The sequence below is a fragment of the Typopeltis vanoorti genome, chromosome 1 (assembly GCF_054136105.1).
Source record: "Typopeltis vanoorti isolate ZY-2024b chromosome 1, IOZ_Tvanoo_1.0, whole genome shotgun sequence".
NCBI classification, from domain to species: domain Eukaryota; kingdom Metazoa; phylum Arthropoda; class Arachnida; order Uropygi; family Thelyphonidae; genus Typopeltis; species Typopeltis vanoorti.
The window spans coordinates 136,268,930-136,290,636 of record NC_143549.1 but is presented as its reverse complement, the minus strand read 5'-3'; the positions used below and the strand labels follow the sequence as shown (position 1 = coordinate 136,290,636).

Genomic DNA, 21,707 nt, shown 5'->3' with positions numbered 1-21,707 from the left:
ACCAGGTCTTCTGACCTAATGTCCAATTCTCACCTTCTCGTGCACCCTGTTAAGTATCTAACTGAATACTGAACGAAAGAGGATGGGCAGGCAATTTGGGATTTAGCTGACCAAATTGTATTCTTATTGACTTAAACCACAATATTAAATGATGGTAAAATATGACAGAATTTCATGCCATCTGGGGGGGGGGGGGGGTGACACCCGGTTAAACAAGACTCCCCTTTGTTTTTGCCAGGGAACCAGGGCAGACAGCGAAAAGTCAGCTACTGGAACAAATCTTAAAACACACCCCAACACAACAACATCATAGTTGAAGATCGGTACTATCAACATAAGAAGTCTGAATGGCAAAGAAATGGAGCTAGCTGAGGAATTAGATAATTACCAGATTGACATAATAGGAGTGGCTGAAACAAAAAAGACAAAAACTGGTGAGATCTTTCTGAGCAATAAATGCAAAATGTTATACAGTGATACCCCGAAGTTATGCGGTAGGTGGGACCAACGAAAAGCGCGTAAGTCGAATTCGCGTAACTCGAGGTATAATTTTGCATGTAATTTATATATACAAACATACAATTGGGACCAAAGGTTTACAAAAACACCTATATTTTTTAAGAAATATAATCATGATTGTAATTTTTCGTTCATAAAAAAAAGAAAGTTATTTCGATGTCAATGGTTTCATAAAATCTAATAGATTCGTCTGCCGGCATAATGTCTTTTTCTTGTCATGCAAAATTTCTTCATAGCAAACCTTACAGCATCTAAAACATTAAACCGTTTCCAAAACTTTAACAGACAGTTGCTCATTTTGCCTCATAGCTTCATTCAGACTTGCAAACGAACGGCGTGTGTAGTACGCTTTGAATGTTTTTCTTTTCTTGCTAGCTGTAGAAGAATCGGACTTGCTTCTTTTGGGCGACATTATTATTTTTTATATGATAAAATTTTTATCAAGAACATAACATTAAACAATCGCAAGGTTTGTAGACTAAAAAAATCGTGTACGAATGGAGACTGCGCGAAACATGTCAGTGCTTGTTCACAGCATGTGCGGCCGGCGAGATACGACTAGTGGTGAGGCGTGATGGAAATATGTACATATAAGAAACCGCGTAACTCTGGATTCGCGTAAGTCAGAGTATGACTGTATTCAGGCAATAACAATCATAGTATTCGACACTAGATACGAGGCTAATCTTCTTGGATGGCAGGCAATTTCAAGTAGAGTGATGTGGGCAAATATGAGAATGGGGAACTGGACAATGAGACTTATTTGTGCCTATGGTCCCACAGAAGGTTCTACTAAGACAGAATAATGGAGGAATTTTTTGAGGCTTTAGAAAAAGTAACTGACACAATGAAAAAAGAAAAGTTGGTCCTTTTTAGGGATCTAAATAGCAGAGTAGGAAATGATTGTCAGACATGCATAAATATTTTGGGAAAATTTGGAGAAAAGAGCAAAGCTAATAATAATGGCAAATACTGTGGGATTTCTGCTCAGGACATGGACTGGTTATTACTAACACAATATTCCAAGATAAAAATGTGCACAAATTGACATGGAGAGAAGAAGCAAGGAATGAGAAAAGTCTCATTGACTATGTTATTGTTGATAGTGATGTTTTCTCCCTGGTGCAGAGAATTTGAAATTAGAAGTGATCACCATTTAGTCTTGAGCAGGACAAAATTAAATTTGATACTGAAAAGAAAACATGTAAAAAAAGTTTAATGAGAATAAAAGTTGAGCAGCTCTCAGATGTGAACTGTAGACTAAAATACACAAACATAGCGAAGAAAAAATGAATTAAAGAGTTGGAGAACAGGAACCAAAGCTTGGAGATTCACTGGCAAACCCTGAAGAAAACATTCATCGATTCAGCCAGAGAGGCATGTGGTGAGGTTGTCTGCAAAGATAGAAAAATCAGAACTCCATAGTGGACTCAAGAAGTTAGAGAGGCAGTGAAGGAAATGAAGAAAGCATATCAAACGTTTCTGGCAAATAAGTCCGCTTGTACTCTTAGAGAATACAGAGACAAATGTAAGAAAGCAAAACACTGTGTAAAACTAGCTAAATAAAAGTCATGGGAAGACTTTAAGAACATAGTAAATAAATATCTAGAACATGGCAAGATATTCTGGCAATTGCTAAAGGAGCTTGGAAATGGAGGAAAGAGTGCTGTAAAAGGAATTAGAGATGATAAAGGTGACATGAAAACTGGAATAAAAGATATCCTTGGAGTATGGAGTAATTACTTTGAAAAATTGCTAAATGAAAAAATCAATTTTAGCACAGTGATAAAAAAAAAAAAAAAACACTGATCAGGCATGCAATCAGTAATGGATATCCATACTTGAAGTAGAATAAGCCAAATGCCTGAAATGTGGAAAGGCAGCTGGAGTAGATGATATTAGAACAGAAATGCTCAAGTATAGAGGTATAAAAGTCTTACAGTGGCTGCACTGTGTAGTTCAGAAGGCCTGGGCAGAGGGACGAATTCCATAAGATTGGAGTAGAGCTCTCATTGTACCTATATATAAAAAGGGAAATAAAACTGAATGTGAGAATTACAGAGGTATTTCTCTACTGAGAGTTCCTAGTAAAAGTTATGCCAGTATACTTGAGAAATGGTTGAGAAGGATCATGGAAGAGAAGCTTGGTGAAGAACAAGCTGGCCAAATACAGGCTGATTTTCACTTTATGATAAATAGTTGAGAAGTCGCAGGAATATAACAAAGATCTTTATTTATGTTTTGTAGATCAGGAAAAAGCATATGACAAGGTGCCAAGAGAGAAGTTATTCAAAACAGCACAGTTGTATGGTGTCAGTGGGGGCATTATATCTAGCAATACTTTGTCTTTATTTGAGTTGTAAGTCAGCAATTAGAATTGAAGTACAGGAAGATGGTTTAATGTTAAATCTGGCATCAGACAAGGATGTACATTATCCCTCTGTTATTCATTATCTATATTGCTGGCTTGGTTGGCTGAGTGGTTAGCATATCCGCTCTCCAGCCAAAAGGCTGTGGGTTCGAATCCCTCGTGGGCACGGATGTTTGTGATTGTCTGTGAAAATACTAGTGGTGGTGGACGTTGGTATAGATGATGATTGCAGTTGTGGTTCATTGTAGTTGGTGAATTGAGGATGGAGTAAGTGCTCTCCATCGATGAGTCATTCAGCTCCCAGGAAGTGTCGTAATAATAATAATAATAATATATGGATCACATTATGAAGGAAAGTGGTATTAAACCTGATATCAAAATTGGAGATGTTAATGTCAGCTCTTTACTTTATGCAGATGATGTTATACTTCTAAATAAATCTGCTACAAGTCTGCAGGATTCCCAGACTAAATTGATTAACTGTTGTAATAGACATGGTATGAAGGTCAGCAATAACAAGACAAATACAATGAAAATAAGCAGAAGCATTGAAAATATCAACTGGATTGTGAATGGAGAACCTATAGAACAAGTAAAACACTTCAGCTACTTTGGCACGATTTTTTAGTGAAGATAGTAAATTAAATATAGAAATAGACAACAGAATCAACAAATCTGGTATGGTATGGTAGGAAGTCAAATGAATAAATTTATATGGAATAAGCAAGAAATTAGTCAAAACACTGAATTAACTGTATACAACAGCGTTCAAACCAATTTTAACTTATGGATCTGAGAGCTTGGTTAGAAGTAAAACACTTGATGAAAGACTAGAGACCTCAGATATGAGAGTCCTGAGAAAGATTCTGGTTGTCTTGCACCACTTTGGTTCCTGCTTCGGCAAGACAGCCGGTCCTGGATGGCCCAGCCAGAATCATTCGGCTAGTGGGCTTGCCTGCAAGGGTGAACGGTGTTGCAGTAAGTCTCCCCCCCCTCCCATTATCGGGAGTCGGGATCCTAGACCTGCTGTAGTGCCGGTATATAGCATTCTGGGTAGCCCTGGTGTTCCACTCCTGAGCGCAGTCTTTGCTTGTCGGGTAGTGGGCGTCCATGTGTGGCTCCGTGGTGGGTGGGGAGATCTGGCACTGAACTAAAAACTCCTTGAGCATGAATCCTTCATCCTCAAATATTTCAAGGACCCTAACAAAGTCCCAATCAAATACTGATACCGTAGATACAGCATATGGAAACAAAAACAAGAAACATAAGATATCGGATACTAATATAAATGTACCAACCTTTTTAATCATTCATGCAACAGGTGAAAAACCAATTGGGAAAATGTCATCCTTCTTTCTTCAAAAAGGTTTAGAAGGACTGGCAGGACCTTCCAAAACTGTTAAGAAATTGTGTTCTGGTGATATCCTAATGGAAACACTGTGTCAGCAACATTCTCCAAGAAACTACTGAGAGCAACAACAGTGAATGGAATACAAATCGCAGTAACACCTCATAGAACCCTCAATTCCAGTAGAAGAGTGATATCAGAATAGGATCTCCTTGATGTTACTGATGAGGAGATATGTTCAGAGCTTAAAGATCAAGGAGTGACGGGTATGAGGTGCATCCTGATATGTAGGGATGGTCGCCTGGTTTTGACCAAGAACATCATCCTTACTTTTAATACACCTAGGTCTCTGACATTTGTAAAAGCAGGGTATCTCAGCTGTCCTGTTAGAATGTACATCCTGAACCCTCTGAGATTCTTTAAATGTCAGAGATATGGACAAGCCCAAACTGCCTGTCATGGTTCTACTACCTGTGCCCGATGTGGTAGAAAACAAATCTTGCTGTGCAGAAAAAGCGAAGTGTGTTAAGCGTCTTGGATATCATCCAGCTTACTCTTGTACATGTCAGAAATGGAAAGATGAAAAAGAGATACAAAAAATTAAAGCAAAACATAACATTTCAGGATGCAAAAAGAACGCTGGCCACCATTACACCTGTACTGAGATCCTCTTATGCTGAAAAAGTAACAATTAAAAAAATGCCAACAGCAACTCAAACATGTATGTCTGTTCCATTATCTGATAATTTCACCATACTACCTGAACTTTATGATCGCAAATGCTTCTCTGTTTAGCGCATTAATCACAAGACCTATCTCCTTACTCCAGAGACAACTTCAAAAATGGTCCCAGTCGATGAAAACTCACCTGTCAAAAAATTATGTCAGAGATATCACTCAAAGATAAACCACCAGACACTTACACAGAAAAAATGGATACCTCAGTGCCCACTGAAAGTAAACTAAACCTACCAACTGACCCTAGCACATTTGATGTTTTGAACGCTCTACCTGAGGAAGAGATGGCAACTGGCTGTCCATACTTCCCTAAAACAATGGATAAATATAAATCTGACAAAGGTAAGGCCTCAACCTCCCGAAAACCAGACAAGTCAATAAAATCCAGACAATAGGAAAATTTTTACAATTGAACTGTCGTGGGATTCGCCAGAATATCGATAATATCAAGATGTTGTTGCAGAAACACAAACCTTTCTGTTTCTGTCTGCAGGAAACGTACTTAAGACCCATTGAGGACCGTATCTTTAGGAATTTCACTGTTGTACGTAAGGACAGAACTGGAGGTGGTCCTGCTCATGGAGGAGAGTAGCTATCCTAGTGGGCTGTCATATTCCTTTCCACCATGTCCAGCTTAATGCTACTCTGGAAACAGTAGTGATTCGTCTCTCTGTGGGATTTCTTGTTACAGTATGTTCATTTATTTACCACTGAATGCTGAGTTAAATGAAATCGATCTTGACAATCTTATCTTGCAACTGCTGAACCCATTCTTTTGATGGGTGACTTTAATGGTCACAATGCTCTGTGGGGTACTGCCAACACTAACAGACGAGGTCGAATCATTGAAAGAGTTCTTGATAATAATAACCTCTCCCTTTTAAATAATAAACTCAATACCTTCTTCCATATGCCTACCCGTTCATATTTTGCAGTTGATCTCACAATCTGTTCCGCTTCCATTCTTCCATTGCTCACATGGGACGTTGAAGAGAACATATACAGAAGCAATCACTTCCCTGTTCTATGCACAATGTCCTCACAAGAACCATGTTCACCCACACGAATACCTATATGGAAAATGGACCAGGCTGATTGGAATAGTTTTTCTCATCTTGCAAAATTTAATGCTGATACTATCAGTCAAACACCTATCAATAAAGCGGTAAAGTATATAACAGAGTGCATTGTCCAGGCAGCAGCAGCAGCCTCCATCTCGAAAACATCATCTCGGTTTCCATTCTATCCCAAGCCTTGGTGAAACCCAGAATGTCAGACAGCCAAAAAAGATCAACACAGAGCGTGGGGCATATTTCATAGATACCCCCAACATATCAAACTTAATAGCTTTCAAGCGTGCTCGAGCCAAAGCACGTTATGTGAGACGTCAGAGTCAAAAACAGTCATGGATCCAATTTACTACATCAATTAATCAAATGACCAGTTCAAAAATTATATGGGATAAAATCCGGAAAATGAAAGGCAGATATAGTACACATTGTTTGTCTACCTTAGACCATAATGGAAGGTGTTATTGCTGATCCCAAAGATATTGCAGACACTTTGGGAGAAACTTTTGCTAGAATCTCAGCAACAGCTTCATATTCTCCTGAATTTTTAATACTGAAAGAGCAGCAAGAGAAACAAAGGCTTTATTTTTCTACCAACCATATAATCAGCCATTTGTTACGGAGGAATTAAAAAGAGCTCTCCTACAATCTCACCTTAGTGCAGTAGAGCCTGATGACATCCATTATGAAATGATAAAGCATCTACCATCATCTTCTATGGATCTTCTTCTCTTATTATACAATAGAATACTTGCAGAGGAAGAGTTTCCAAATTCTTGGCATAAGTCAATTGTCATTACTATCCCAAAACCCAGAAAAGATCCAACACAAGCAAATAATTATCTACCCATTGCTCTGACCAGCTGTCTTTGTAAGATACTAGAGAAAATGGTTAATGCCAGACTTCTCTGGTATTTAGAAAGCAACAGTCCTCTCTCTCTCCAGTACATAGTGTGGTTTCCATAGACATTGTTCAACTTTCGACCATTTGGTTCGTTTAGAAACTTGTATAAGAGATGCATTTCTAAAGCTAGAACATCTCGTTTCAGAACCGAATAAGAAACTCAAAGATTGGAATCAGAGAGTTTCATGCTGAATATAGTAAACTATAAAGTATCGGCGATCACTAGCGTGAGCTAATGCAAGTGATCCAAGTACGTAGTACAATACCGGACAATTCGCAGCAAAGGCGGTAAAGTTCTGATCGCTATTCTTAGGTATTTTCCATAATGTAAAAACACATTTCCTAGGAAATGTATGCTGTTATTACATTGAAACCTGTCTGAGTAGTGACCTCCCACCATAATGTAATAACAGCATAGATTTCCTAGGAAATGTGTTTTTATATTATGGAAAATACCTAAGAATGGCGATCAGAACTTTACCGCCTTTGCTGCGAGTTGTCCGGTATTGTACTACGTACTTGGGTCACTTGCATTAGCTCACGCTACTGATCGCCGATACGTTATAGTTTACTATATTCGGCATGAAACTCTCTGATTCCAATCTTTGAGTTTCTTATTCGGTTTTAAAACAATGTGGAATTTAATATCCCCTTAATTTAAATAATGTTTATATACCCGAAATGAAGCTTACTAGCTCTTTATATTTAAGTAATCTCGTTTCAGTTTTCTTTGACATGGAAAAAGCATATGACACAGCTTGGAGATATGGCATATTAAAAGTCCTCTATAACCTAGGTCTCAAAGGACACCCCTGTATTTATCAAAAACTTTCCAAGTCAGAGTGAGAAGTACGCTATCTCGACCATATCATCAAGAACAGGGTGTTCCCCAAGGCACTGTCTTAAGTGTGACCCTTTTTTTGCTATTAAAATTAACTCAATCATTGAACAGCTTCCTCCCATTGTGGACAATGCTCTATATGTTGATGACTTCACAATTTACTGTCACTCACGTGACATGAGGGTAATTGAAAGACAATTTCAGCAAGCAATTGATCATGTCTCTCTGTGGGCTCTTAATAATGGGTTTAGGTTTTCAACAGAAAAAAGTGTCTGTGTACACTTCTGTCGAAAACGCACTCATCACCCAGATCCTGGACTAAGAATGGGACCTACTGTTATTCCAGTAACTAAGTTCTTGGGACTCATTTTTGACAAAAAACTCGCATTTCTAGCACACGTTCGTCAACTAAGAGAAAAGTGCAAAAGAACTTTGAACCTCCTTCGCACTCTATCCTCTACTGGGTGGGGTGCTGATCGAGCTTCATTGCTCTATCTGTATCATGCACTTATACGTTCAAAGCTGGATTATGGGTCCCAAGTCTATAGTTCTGCAAGACAGAGTAACCTACAATGGTTGGATTCCATCCATCATCAGGGTATACGGATAGCTACTGGTGCCTTTCGCACATCACCCACTCAAAGCCTTTATGTTGAAGCAAATTTAATGTCAACTTCTTTTGGATGCTTCTTCCATTCAGTTTTCCTTTGCTCTGTTTTTTACATCTCCTTATTTTCTAGTATTGTTCTTTTTCATTTATAGCCTTCTGTTTCTGCACTTTATTTCTTTCTTGTAGTAAGCATCATTTCTATTTCATATCTTCTTATATTGTAATTATGTTTATCCTACTTTTGTATGCTGATATTTTGTTTCTTTTATGATCATATTTTTCACTTCCCTATCACCTTTAACACACATTATATCGTAAGTAGTTCATCCTTCATATTCAGGGTCTTTAGTTAGAAAATATTCCATATTCTTCCCTTCATTCTGCATATATGTTCCTTTGTTTCATTTCACAGTTCATCGGGGGGGGGGGTACTCTATTTCAGCTCCGGCAGTAATTATAATATGACTTTCATTACTTCTTGTGGCTCTTATTGTCTAATGTATAGTCAGTCTGGTATCAGTCAAGAAAAGAAAGTTTGTGTTGTAAACCATGACACTTACAAAAGAAACGTTCTTTGTCCTCTCATTGTACACTGGAGTTGCTCATCATTTTTATCTCATTTAGATGGTTAGCATTATTTTACTATCATTCCCTAATCTTTTCTAAGCAACAAACCAACATAATTTTGTCCTCTCTCCTCCATCCTAGATTATCCTGCATTCTCCACTCCATAATCTCTTCTTCATTTATTCCATGGGATTTAATTCCTAAATTTCCTACATCTTTTTCTTGTGCATGCTCTTTCAGTTCTAACTGCCATGCTTTCACCATTCTTCTCACATTTAGTTGCCCAAGTGGATAGCATAACCACTCTCCAAGCAATGTTGTGGATTCAAATCCCACCTTGGGCATGGATGTTTGCAAAAGCCTGCTCTAGACAAGCATGATAGTTGATAGAGTTTATAGGGCTTGTCTTGATTGTAAAAAAAAAAAAAAAAAAAAAAAGTTCCAGTTAACAGCATTTGCAGTATTGTGTTTCATTTCACTCCTGAGGAATACTGTTCATTGTTACGGTATTCCTCAGGAGTATTTTGTTAAGTATTATAATGTGTTATATTATTTTAAAAACCTCTATAAAAATACCTCAAAGTATATTTATAATTTTAACTAGGTGGTGCTAGAACTTATTGAGCTGAGAGAACTAGGAGCTGCCCGTTCCTTACTGAGGCAAACTGATCCTATGATAAAAATGAAACAAGAAGAGCCAGAGCGATATATTCATTTAGAAAACTTATTGGCACGTTCCTATTTTGATCCACGAGAGGTAAGAAATTTGTCTTTGTTAACGTGTATATTATTTAAATCAAAGGCACCTGTTATTCTTTTTATGGAATGTCTTTATGATGACTCTTTTCCCCCTTGTTTACCAAACATTTATCTACTTTTATTTTTGTCCATATGTAAAACTTTATTATTATTATGTAGGATTCTTCATGAAGCAGAGGACTCATTAAGGGTGCCTCTTGCAGATTACACAATACCTAAATACTTATCACATCTTTCTTTTGAAACATTCACTATAGATGCACAACTTGTCACAGCCCACATCACACATTTACTACAACCTGACCTTGCATGCTTCCTAACCAACCCTTTACTTAGGTATGACCCCCCCCGAATTATTCCTCCATCTGCCAATGAGCAATAAATCTCACTTTTGTCCATACTATAAGAGCCCCTTACTAACTTATGCTTCTATCATATTTCCTTTCTTGCATCTATTACTCAAACTGTAAAGAATAGATTCCCTTTGCCTATTCTCATGTGCATAATTCCATAGGTCAAATCATGTTGGTTACACTGTTGGATTTTTCAGTTGTCTCCTCTGAAGCATCATGATCATATACACTGGTGTCCAAAACCTAAGGATGAACACTATTTCTGATGATTCCAACTGCAAATTCAGATGAATTATGTTGTTGCAATATGTATAACTGACGATTTTGAGTAGAAAACAGATGTGCACATTCAAATTGCATGCAAAGAGGTCACATAGTAGTAACACTCAACAGGATAAAAGGTTGTGCTAAGCAAATTATGTTTGAAGGAATCTGTTTTCATGAAGAAATAAAGATGTCTTGTAATGTCTCACACCGGGAAGAATTATTGGAAAGCTTGAAGGCGGCCACAGAATACTGATATTGCTAGAGAGTTTGGAATCTCGCATAGTATTATATCCAGGGCTCTGGGCAGCATTTCGAACCAATGGAGTATCTCCAGATGTTTGCTAAGAGGTTGCCCTCACTCTACCACTGAGCAGAAAGACAGATTTTTAGTTATAACAGCAAAATGTAATCAGGGCACCATGTCAGGTCAGATTGCAAGTTGGCTCCATTCAAGCATAGATATGCAAATATCTTGACAAATCGTGGCAAGATGTCTGTGAAAAGTACGCCTATACATCCAAAGCCCTGTAGTCTGCATTCCTTTATTCACAGCTCATCGTAGTGCATGTTGTATCCATCAAAATTCGTCAAGACACCAATGGGCCAATGTACTCCTTACAGATGACAGTCATTTTAGTCTGTCTTTGGTGTTAGAATGCTCCAGTGGGGGAGGCAGTGGCCTCATGATCAAAAGGGGGTGTTGAATTGAAGTGAGGGAGTGGTGAAAGCATAAAAAAACAAAAGTTGGGTGCTGAAAAAAAATTTATCATCAAAAATTTTGATGAATGATATAACTGTTGTATAATGTAAGTAAAGATTGTAATGGTTGCTTTATTTTCCAAGGGAAATGTACAAAATGCCAGTCCTGAAGATACTTCAGGAGCAAACTGTGTTTGCTTGCACTTGAATAAAGGATTAAACTAAATATATAATTTATAGTCTAACCAAGTGAAAAAAACTTCCAACACCAACTGATTCAGGTGTTCTTGAGGTAAACTGGCCCATCCTCCTTCAGAACAATGATGAGGCCTAGTTTGTTTACTGGGGGGGGGGGGGGTATTTCAATGCATCTCCCTATTGCTTCCCAAACGTGTTCTTTGTGGTTGAGACCTGGTAGCATGCTGGCCACTCGATTTGATTGATTAACATTCTCGGTCTCCAGAAGTATGTCCACTGCTTGTGTATAATGTGGTGTGGCATTGTCATTCATAAAAATGAATTCTTTGCCTACAATACCATGGATCAATTGAACATGGCATTGAAGAATTTCGTTGCAATATTGTTCACAGTCAACGTCCCTTTTTTCTTGTAGCTCAGTGCCTCCATTAAGCATAATGATCCCAGAACTCCTTTATCTATCCTTTCAAGAACATTCTCATGATGGTAAATAGTACCACTTTCACTGCAGATCAAGTGTTTAGAATCAGAGGAAAGACTAAAATGACTCTCAAATGGGCTAATGTAAAAAGTACATTAGCCCATTGGTGTTTTTTCCAGTTTTTATGGATATAGCACCACTGAAAATATGCTCTGCAATAAGCTGTGAATAAAGAGACCCAGATTACAGGCCTACATAGACATATGATATTATACACGTGCTGTATGACTCGTTCTTTTATTCAGAATTTAAATGTTGGTTCATAGTTGGCCAGTTCTTCTGCCTTCTCTATAAAAGAAGTTAATGACATATTGAGCGAAATATATAGGAGTAATAAATTATATTTAGTTTTCTCTTATATGTGTGAAGCAATTATTTAAAAATTATATTTATTATATATAAATTATTTTGTTCGATGGCTACTCATCCAACTTGTTACCTGTCTCTAATTTCACAGATCGAGTTGAAAGAAAAGATGAATCATTTGCTATTCATTTTGATCTAACACAAAAATTGTTAATCAGCTAACCAGAGTACGATATATTTCTCATCATTCTTTCCAACACTCTGGACGTTATCTTAACCCCCCCTCTCTCTCTCCAACTGCAGATGTTTGCTCTCATCTTAGCAACTCCAACTTCAATATATTTCTCATCATTTTTTCCAACACTCTAGACGTTATCTTAGCCCTCTCTCTCTCCAGCTGCAGATGTTTGCTCTCATCTTAGCAACTCCAACTTCAATATATTTCTCATCATTCTTTCCAACACTCTGGACGTTATCTTAACCCCCCCCCCTCTCTCTCTCTCCAACTGCAGATGTTTGCTCTCATCTTAGCAACTCCAACTTCAATATATTTCTCATCATTTTTTCCAACACTCTAGACGTTATCTTAGCCCTCTCTCTCTCTCCAGCTGCAGATGTTTGCTCTCGTCTTAGCAACTCCAACTTTAATGACCTCAGTGACAGAGGGTAATCATCATTGCAAACATTTTTGAATTTGTTATACATTCAGGATATTTCAGTTGGAAAAACAAGATCTACAAACAAGTTGAACGTACTGCCATGGGTAGCCCTCTGTCTCCACCTTTGGCAAACTATTTTTTGAAACATCTGGAAGACACCTTGTTTTCATCCATTCATCCCCAACCCTCTCTTTGGTTTCGTTATATCGATGATGTCTTTGCTATTTGGCCATATGCTGAAGAGGAACTCACCACATTTCTACAACAGATAGCCTTCACTCACGCATTCAGTTCACCATGGAAAAAGAAAAGTCTGGTAGTTTACCATTCTTGGACATCCTCCTTACACACACACACACATCCTCTGGTACTTTGTCAACAAGTGTCTATCGAAAACCTACCTTTACTGGCAGATACATTCATCAAAAGTGTTCATCACACCTCTCAAAAAATCAGCATTATCAAATCTTTAATTAATAGAGCACATAAAGTGTGCTCCTCCCCATTAAGCTTACAACAAGAACTTTTCACTATAAAAAAGTTAATAGAATCTAATGGTTACAACCCTAATCAAATCCAGCAGATAATTGACTCCTATGTTCCAACACCTCAGGATTTTTCAACAGACCGCAGAGTTCCAATCCCTTATATTTTAGGCATCTCAGAACCTATTGGTAAATTTTGAAGAGGTATCATCTTATTCCCACATATTTTCCTATCGACAAAATTTTTCACTTGTTACCATCTACAAAAGACAAACTGGCACCTCTATCATTAGCTGGCATTTACCAGATTCCATGTGAATGTAATCTAATATACTTTGGACAAACAGGTCATTCTGTGGAAAAAAGAATGAAGGAACATCAGTATTATATCGAATACATGAAACCTTATAAGTCTGGTCTAGCACAACATAACATTGACACTAAACATAATATCCAGTGGGATAAAGCCCTTTTACATCAGCTGAATTTGAATCAAAATGACTCTCTCCCTCTCTCTATCTCTCTCTCCCCCAAACGTTTGGGAGATTCTCATCTTATGCAATCATCAATGAAATAGTTTTTAAGAATTATTTAATAATATTTTATAATATTAATCTTCTGGCACGCGGCAACAATTTAATTGGTAATCCACCGACTGTTCTGTACTTTGTATTCCATTCCTTTAACTGTTTGTTCTACACTGATGATGTACTGTTATTTTCAGTTTGAAATATTTGTTTACATTAAAGATTACATTAAAGTTATTACTGTTGGTTTTATACGTGTTAAGTTAGTAATTTTAATTATGCCACAGGTATCTCTAAAGATTAGACTATCACTTTTATATGCTATCATACTCACCTGGCATCTATCTACCCAACAATATGGAAGCAAACCTTTATCTAGTCTATCCTTAAAAAGAGAGAGAGAGAGAGAAATAGAAGTCATAGAAAAATGTGGGGAGTGGGGAGTGAACAATGGCAAAATCATATTAAAAATTAACTTAGAAAGATTACATTTTGGAAAATTATGGAGACAACTACCATGTTTGAGTAAAATTTTAGTTTAATATAAACCAAAATCAACACTCGACATTTCGACTTTCATATCATGGTTATCTTCTGGAACATATACACTATATACAGAGAAACAAGCTGCATTACAATCTACATGGTTTGCTGAAGTTATGTGATGACTGAAGTGATGACCAACCATTACATCTTCCAAAATATATTCTGATCACCATGTAAGCCTAAAAGAAAGGAACTTAGGAAGATTCTTGACACACTATTAGCATTCAAGACATATAAGCAGATCTAAGGTAGTATGGTTGCTTATATAGAATGGCAGAGGAATGGAAACATTACTAAAACAGGTGATTGAGGCCATGATGGTAGGAAAAAGACCCAGTAGAAGACTTAGTGGGTTGCAGTTTCAAGTGTCTTACAGGTTACTTTAAAGATCTTACAAGACTCAAGTCCTGATAAATAACAGACCAATCTTGAGAGAAATTGTTGATAGGAAGATAATGTAAATAATCATTTATGTGCTATCATAGCATACTTTCTACTCTGTCTGTCTGCGTGCGTGCTTGTGAGGAATGTGAAAACTTGTTGAAATTAATCATAAATATATGTTAAAAATAAACACATCAAATCTTATATACCATAACATTTTATGGCATATAAAATGTCTTTCCATATTCTCAGATTTTGATATTGAAATACTAGCATTGCAGATTAAAACCATTGTTTTGGATCATTAAAGCACATGCAGTAAGCTCTCATATCTGCTAATCTCTCAGGTGAATTAGCTAATTTGTTCTGAACTGAAAAGTTTTCTTTTTTACCTTCTGGAAACTCAATACCTCTTCCTTCAAAATTGGCAAATCAGTTCAACAGCATTTGCATAATAATAAGACACAATCATGAACATAACAACTAAAATAACTCTGCTAAGCAGTCAGGTATTAAAAAGAGTATCCTTCTGAGGTATTATGATTTTCTGAATGAAAATCAAATAAAATACATGTTTCCATTTGATTTTTGAACATACCACATCACTGTGTGTGTGTGTGTGGTGGTTAAAATAATGTATTTGCATTTGATTATTTAGGCATATCCAGATGGCAGTAATAAGGAGCGTCGTCGAGCAGCTATTGCCCAGGCACTTGCAGGTGAAGTAAGTGTAGTACCACCATCTCGTCTTCTGGCCTTACTAGCACAGGCTCTCAAATGGCAACAGCATCAAGGTTTACTTCCTCCTGGTAAGCTGTTTTATAATATACAGATTAACAAGAATAAATCTCATAAGCTTCTCTTCAGTTAAAATGAACCATTATATATACTAAACTTGCAATTGGATAGCGTAAACTTAGTAAAATGTACTGAGCAAAAGGTAAAGAATATTTTCTCTTATTAAAGAGGCAAAGAAATATATAGTTAAAGAATTATATTAAACATGTACTGGTGAGAGATTTTTTTTTTTCCAAATTAGTTTGGATGTTACAGCTCTTAAATGGCTTTTGTAATCTTTATTTGTTTTTGAAAAAAGTTATTTAAACTTTCATGGGAAATCATCTGTTATATATATATATATATATATATATAGCAGGTGAGTGAACAGGAGACAACTATATTAAAGTTCCAGGGATCCAGTCCAGATATAGTTGTGTAATTCAAAAAAAAAATAATAATAATAATAAATGATAATAATAAAATATTTATGAGCATGCACTCTGTTCTGTAGTGTATCACTCGTTTCAAGGAATAAACAATCAAGTTTAAATCTACTATAGTGTAACAGCTTTATCTGATCCCAGTGAACCGTGTCCAGACAATATATAAAACAGATGATTACAATAAAGATGCTTGTTTTTGCATTTTTTATGTCTAACAGTGATGTTACACAAGATAAAAGCAAGTGTAAATGTAATCACTTTTTTAAGTCCTTTTTTCAGTTGGTTCACAAGTTGATTGATCTTTGGCACAGGCATAGAGTTTTGACAACTTCCTAATATCCAACTTTTTCAAACTCCAACACACATGAAAATTAGTCATTTTTTCATATGTGTTGTTTTTCATTGTTTGTAGTTTTATCATTATCTCGGCTGTGAATCCCTACATAAAGATACTTTTAAAAAATGGTTTAACACATGGAAGAGAAATTAGAATTTATTAATGACTTCTGTTTATTTAATACCATGAGCATCATTCAGGGAGAGAGCAAAAAAATTGGTTACAGCATTCAAAACATTAACACAAGAATGAGTCAAACAGCATAAGTCATATTTTCACATGTCTCGGTAGCAGGTGAGTGAACAGGAGACAACTATATTAAAGTTCCAGGGATCCAGTCCAGATATAGTTGTGTAATTCAAAAAAAATAATAATAATAATAATAAATGATAATAATAAAATATTTATGAGCATGCACTCTGTTCTGTAGTGTATCACTCGTTTCAAGGAATAAACAATCAAGTTTAAATCTACTATAGTGTAACAGCTTTATCTGATCCCAGTGAACCGTGTCCAGACAATTCTTCACAGAAAATTAATTGCACAAAAAAATTAATCCCTCGAAAATTCTTTGCAAGGAAATCTGAAATCCTATTGTCATGTCATTCCCACATAGATGGATACAAGTATCTCTCAACGAATTCCAAAGTAAATTCTTTAAGATTAAAAATGGCCTACCTGGTCAGTTCTTGCCCCATTGCTCTTTAACTTATATATTAGTGATATCCCAGAGGCAGCATCACAGAGATTCGTGTATGCTGACAATATTGCCATTGCAACTCAACATTCCTAAAAGCTGAGAACACCTTAACTGAAGATGATGGCAATTACAACTTAGCCTGAACAAAACTGAAGTAGCATCCTTTCATTTAAGTAATATCCAGGCCAACTATGTCCCAAAAATTTACTTCAGAAATAAACAGGTGAAATTTAATAATCATCCAAAATACCTAGGAGTTACTCTAGACAGAAATTTGACATTTAAATATCATCTAGAAAATATTGCTGGGAAATTAAAAACTCGTAGTAATATAATGCATAAACTTGCTGGTACTTCTTGGGGTGCTGATGCCAACACACTGCGTACTACTGCACTGTCTTTGGTCTATTCCACAGCAGAGTATTGTGCTCCTGTGTGACTGAACAGCGCACACGCTTCTTTGGTTGATGTCCAGTTGAATCAAACTATGAGGATAATCTCTGGAGCTTTAAGATCTACTCCTGGCTACTGGCTCCCAACTCTCAGTAATATAGCCCCTCCCTCGCTCCACAGGACCCAAGCCTTAAGCAAACTATGGACACAAATAATATCCACCAAGACATTTCCTTCCATACTTCACAAAGACTGAAATCCAGGCACCCTGCCTGGAGGAGTGCAATACAAATAAACGGCCAGAACTTCGACCTATGCAAGTCATGGGGAGAGTATTGGTTTCAACCTCCAATCTTCAAATACCCATCTCAAATCCGACATCTCGTCTGGAGGGCTTCAATCTCCCTAGACATGTATGGACCGCTTTAAATCAGATCAGAACAGGACATGGGAGATGCAAGCATCTCTTGCATAAATGGAACTGGTCCGATACTCCAAACTGTGAATACGGAAGAGGGATCCAGACTATCAATCACATTGTGCTTGAGTGCCCTATCTACTCATTCTCGGGTTCTAAAGAGGACTTTTTTAAACTGACTCCAGAATCCCTGGATTGGATCCAGGATTTAAGGATTAAGCTCTGACTCCTGATTCTCAATTTTGATATTTAATCATTTAAACCTAGTGTATCCCTTTTAATATGATTTGTACAATTGTTTTTATGCTGCTTTATGTAATTTGTATGTTTTATTCTGAGACCTGTACATCATACGCTAAATAAAAAAATTCCCACATATGAAAAATAAAGAAATATTTTTATGTATTATTATTTCGATTATATTTAGCATTCTGAAATTTTTTATTCTGTATAAAGTTATTAATATTCTTTCTTACTACAGGCTCTATAGATGGAATATTAATTTTTACAAAACTGAGATAGGGTTGTTAGGGAGAAAGGGCACCCATATTTAAGGATATTTAGGGATTATAGTTATTTCCAACTAATATTTATAGTTAACTATTTACATATTTCTGTATAACTATTCTAATCATTTATAGTTATAATAGTTATTAGGGAGAATAAAATATTTAAGAATAGTTAGGAAGAAAGAGCACAATATTTAAGATTATTTATTCTTCTAAACGTTCACTATTTTTCTGTTCTGCGCAGATAGACACCCATCTAGGTGAAATATATTTTTTTTATCTGAACTAATTCAGGTGGTAAGGTGTTTCAGTTATTGAATACATGTGTATTTTGAAAATCACTGTGCTTTTCTTGGGTAATAAAGACATCTTGTACACTGCTATTGTTTGCAGAGCTAGTTTAAGATCATAGGTGTGCTTTTAGATAATTATACTAAAAAAAATTATAATAAAATTACTTAAATCCTATCATCATTATGTAAATCAGCATAAGCTAAATTGCCATGTGTGGCTTCAATACTAGTTTACCTTTTCCTCCAGTACTAGTATTTTATGACGGTAAGAAATTTTATATTTAGTCTTCTTTACTGGCAAAAGATCATATAGATGTGTGCTCCCAAAGTGAAATACGTAATTAATTACTTCTGTTGTGATCTGTTCAAAAATAAACTGTAATCAGAAATATCATGTCATTAACAACTAACTAGATAGTGTACCCTCTTTTACCAATGAGCTGTGAATTTGGAACTCACAATGGTCATGGATGTTTGTAATTGTCTTTAGGTGAAGGATAAATTTCATAGCCTGGTGTGAGACCACTATAAGCTTATTATATATATATTCAAATTATTTTCCATATATATATATATATATATATATATTTTTTTTTTTAGTAAAGAAGACTAAATATAAAATTAAAAATTTCATACTGTCATTACTAGTATTGGAGGAAAAGGTAAAGATTAGTATTGCAGCTGCAGATGGTGATTTAGTGTATGCTTATTTACATTATTATTATTGCATTCGCGTAATTTTATTATCATTTTCTTTAATATAATTACTCAAAAGTGCACAGTCTTAAACTAGCTGTAAACAATAACAGCATACAACATATTTTTCCTATGCAGGAAAAGTGGAGTCATTTTCAAAATAAGTGTGCATTCATTAACTGAAACGATGCCTCATCTTCTGAATTAGTTCAGATAAAATGTGTATATATATATCATACCTGAACGTACGTGCGTGCGCGCGCGTGTGTGTGTGTGTGCGTGCGTGCGTGCACGCGCGTGCAGAAAAATAATGAACAGTTCACAGAATAAATATTCTTAAAAATGTGCCCTTTTTCCCTAAACCACTGTATTCCATCAACAGAACCTGTAATATCTAAGTAAGAAAGAATATTTATTAATTTTTAAGATTAAACAGAAATTTGGAAACTCACCTATCAATAAAATATTACTTCCACTGTATAAGAATAAAACTATTACGAAAATCAAATTAAAATCTAAATAAATAATACATAAATAAAATTTTAAGAAAACTGTTTTGTGAATTTTATCTTGCACTGCATTTACTTTTCATATATCAGTATCAAAGTTCAATATCGTTTAAATTTTCTAGAAAATAACACTTTCAGTGAATTTTCCCCACATTGAATTGTCTGTTAACCCAGTGAATTGTACGTCTAGTGTTGATGGCATGAGAAGCAAGGCCTGAACCCTCTGATCTTATGTAATCTTGGTGTTTTTCGATTTTGATCTTAGCAGAATGCCTAGTCTGCGTAAAATAGCAAAGTCAACATGAATGAAGTACTTGATAGACATTAGGTAGAAATAGTGGAGGCAATTTATCTTTAGTAGATGGTAGGAAAGAAGTAAATGTTTGTGCTGGTTTGTAGGTGCATAGATTGTATTTGTATAGAATCCTCTTCACTTCACGTCAGATTGTAGTCTAACTGAGGGATGATATCATCAATTATTTTCTGGTGATGGTTTCTTTATATTTAGTAAACCACCATATATTGATATTTTATTTAATTCTTCTGATAGAAGGGAGTTTTAAAAACAGATTGTATATGCTCTTTGTACAAGACTTGATAGTATCTGTCTTTAATTGTTTTAAGGAAATGTGTGCTAGACATTTATAGATACTTACATGGCTTACACACTATGGAATTTTTTCAAAAACTTGAACAAAGAGTCAAATCAGTAAATTAAAGAAATTATTGGACAGTGTACAATCTTGAGATGCTGCTACACTAAATGTTGGCCTTTAGACAGGCCTTTCTGATGTCTCGAGCACTTCAGCAGACAAAGAATTTCAAAAGTTAAGATATTAGCACATCAAGAAATGTGAAAATCTACTAAAAAAAAACTCAGCTACCTCATAACACTGTAGTAAATTCATTCTTCACCATAGAACTTGACTATATTCTCATCACTCTTACCCAATGGCTACAATACCACAAAAATCCAAAAGATATTACCGTAAAACTACAACTCTCCCTCCTCCTATCACTATTCCATATATCCAAGCACATCTGAAAAATTAACAAAAATCCTAAAGAAATACAACCTGACAACCACTTACAAACCACATAAAAAATTGGCATCCCTTATCCACTCCATCAACAACCAGCTACATTCCCTAGACTTACTGGGTATCTCCTATGTCCCTGGCAGTTGCCTCCTACTATGGCCAAACAGGCAGGACTGCCAATATCAGAATTTCTGAACACAAGGACTACATCCATTTCCACCATTACAGCCACTCAGGATTTGCCGACCATGCTTTGGACACCCACCACAAGATATGCTGGAAGAAGTCAGCTCAATTACAATGCAACAAATACAAATATGAGAGGCTATTCCTCGAGTCTGTCTCAAATTTGAGAAGAATTCATCCTGAGATCTTCAGCCTAACAGCTAAGACCACCTAATTTAGCCCACTAGGGGGTGCCATTTAGGACTCAGGCCCAACTTCAGCATCATTTGCATAATGTTAGTGGCTGTGTGCATATATCATTATTTTTGTAATTCTTGATGATGGCAGTGTAACATTGCCAAAATGTAGGAAAGTTAATTAAAGTTATTATATCAATGTTTTAGTATATGTTATTTCCTATAAAATAAAGTTATGCGTGACCAACATATAAACCTGTATTGGAATCATCTTTGGAATCTCGTTTGCTACTAGTTTTTATTAAAACAGCCTTGACTTTAATGAGAAAATTAAGGATCTATGTCTGTCTAATAACAAATTTTTGGTTTTGCTTGATGAAGTCTCTATTCACCAGCATCCGATTACAAGAAACTCTTCAGTTAAATTCACCATCAGTGCAGGCTATTATACATGGTGAAACAAGTTGTTCAGAAAAATTGAATGAACAGCGATGGGCAGTCCTGTCTTACCAGCTTTAAATATTTATTTTATGGAGCATCTGTCTAAGCAGTCTGTTCTGCTCAGAGTCAGAATTACTTAAGTTCCTGGAAAAAA

The 21,707-nt window shown here is 36.0% G+C and overlaps 1 protein-coding gene across 1 annotated transcript in view; it reads left to right on the top strand.

Annotated features, from left to right (window-relative positions):
- Positions 1 to 21,707, top strand: part of Smu1 (Smu1 spliceosomal factor) — a 178,470-nt gene that overhangs the window by 56,746 nt on the left and 100,017 nt on the right. The window contains exons 4-5 of the mRNA XM_090393980.1: positions 9,573 to 9,725; positions 15,291 to 15,441. Of these exons, the coding sequence (XP_090250106.1) occupies positions 9,573 to 9,725; positions 15,291 to 15,441 (304 nt within the window). The remainder of the gene's footprint in view (positions 1 to 9,572; positions 9,726 to 15,290; positions 15,442 to 21,707) is intronic.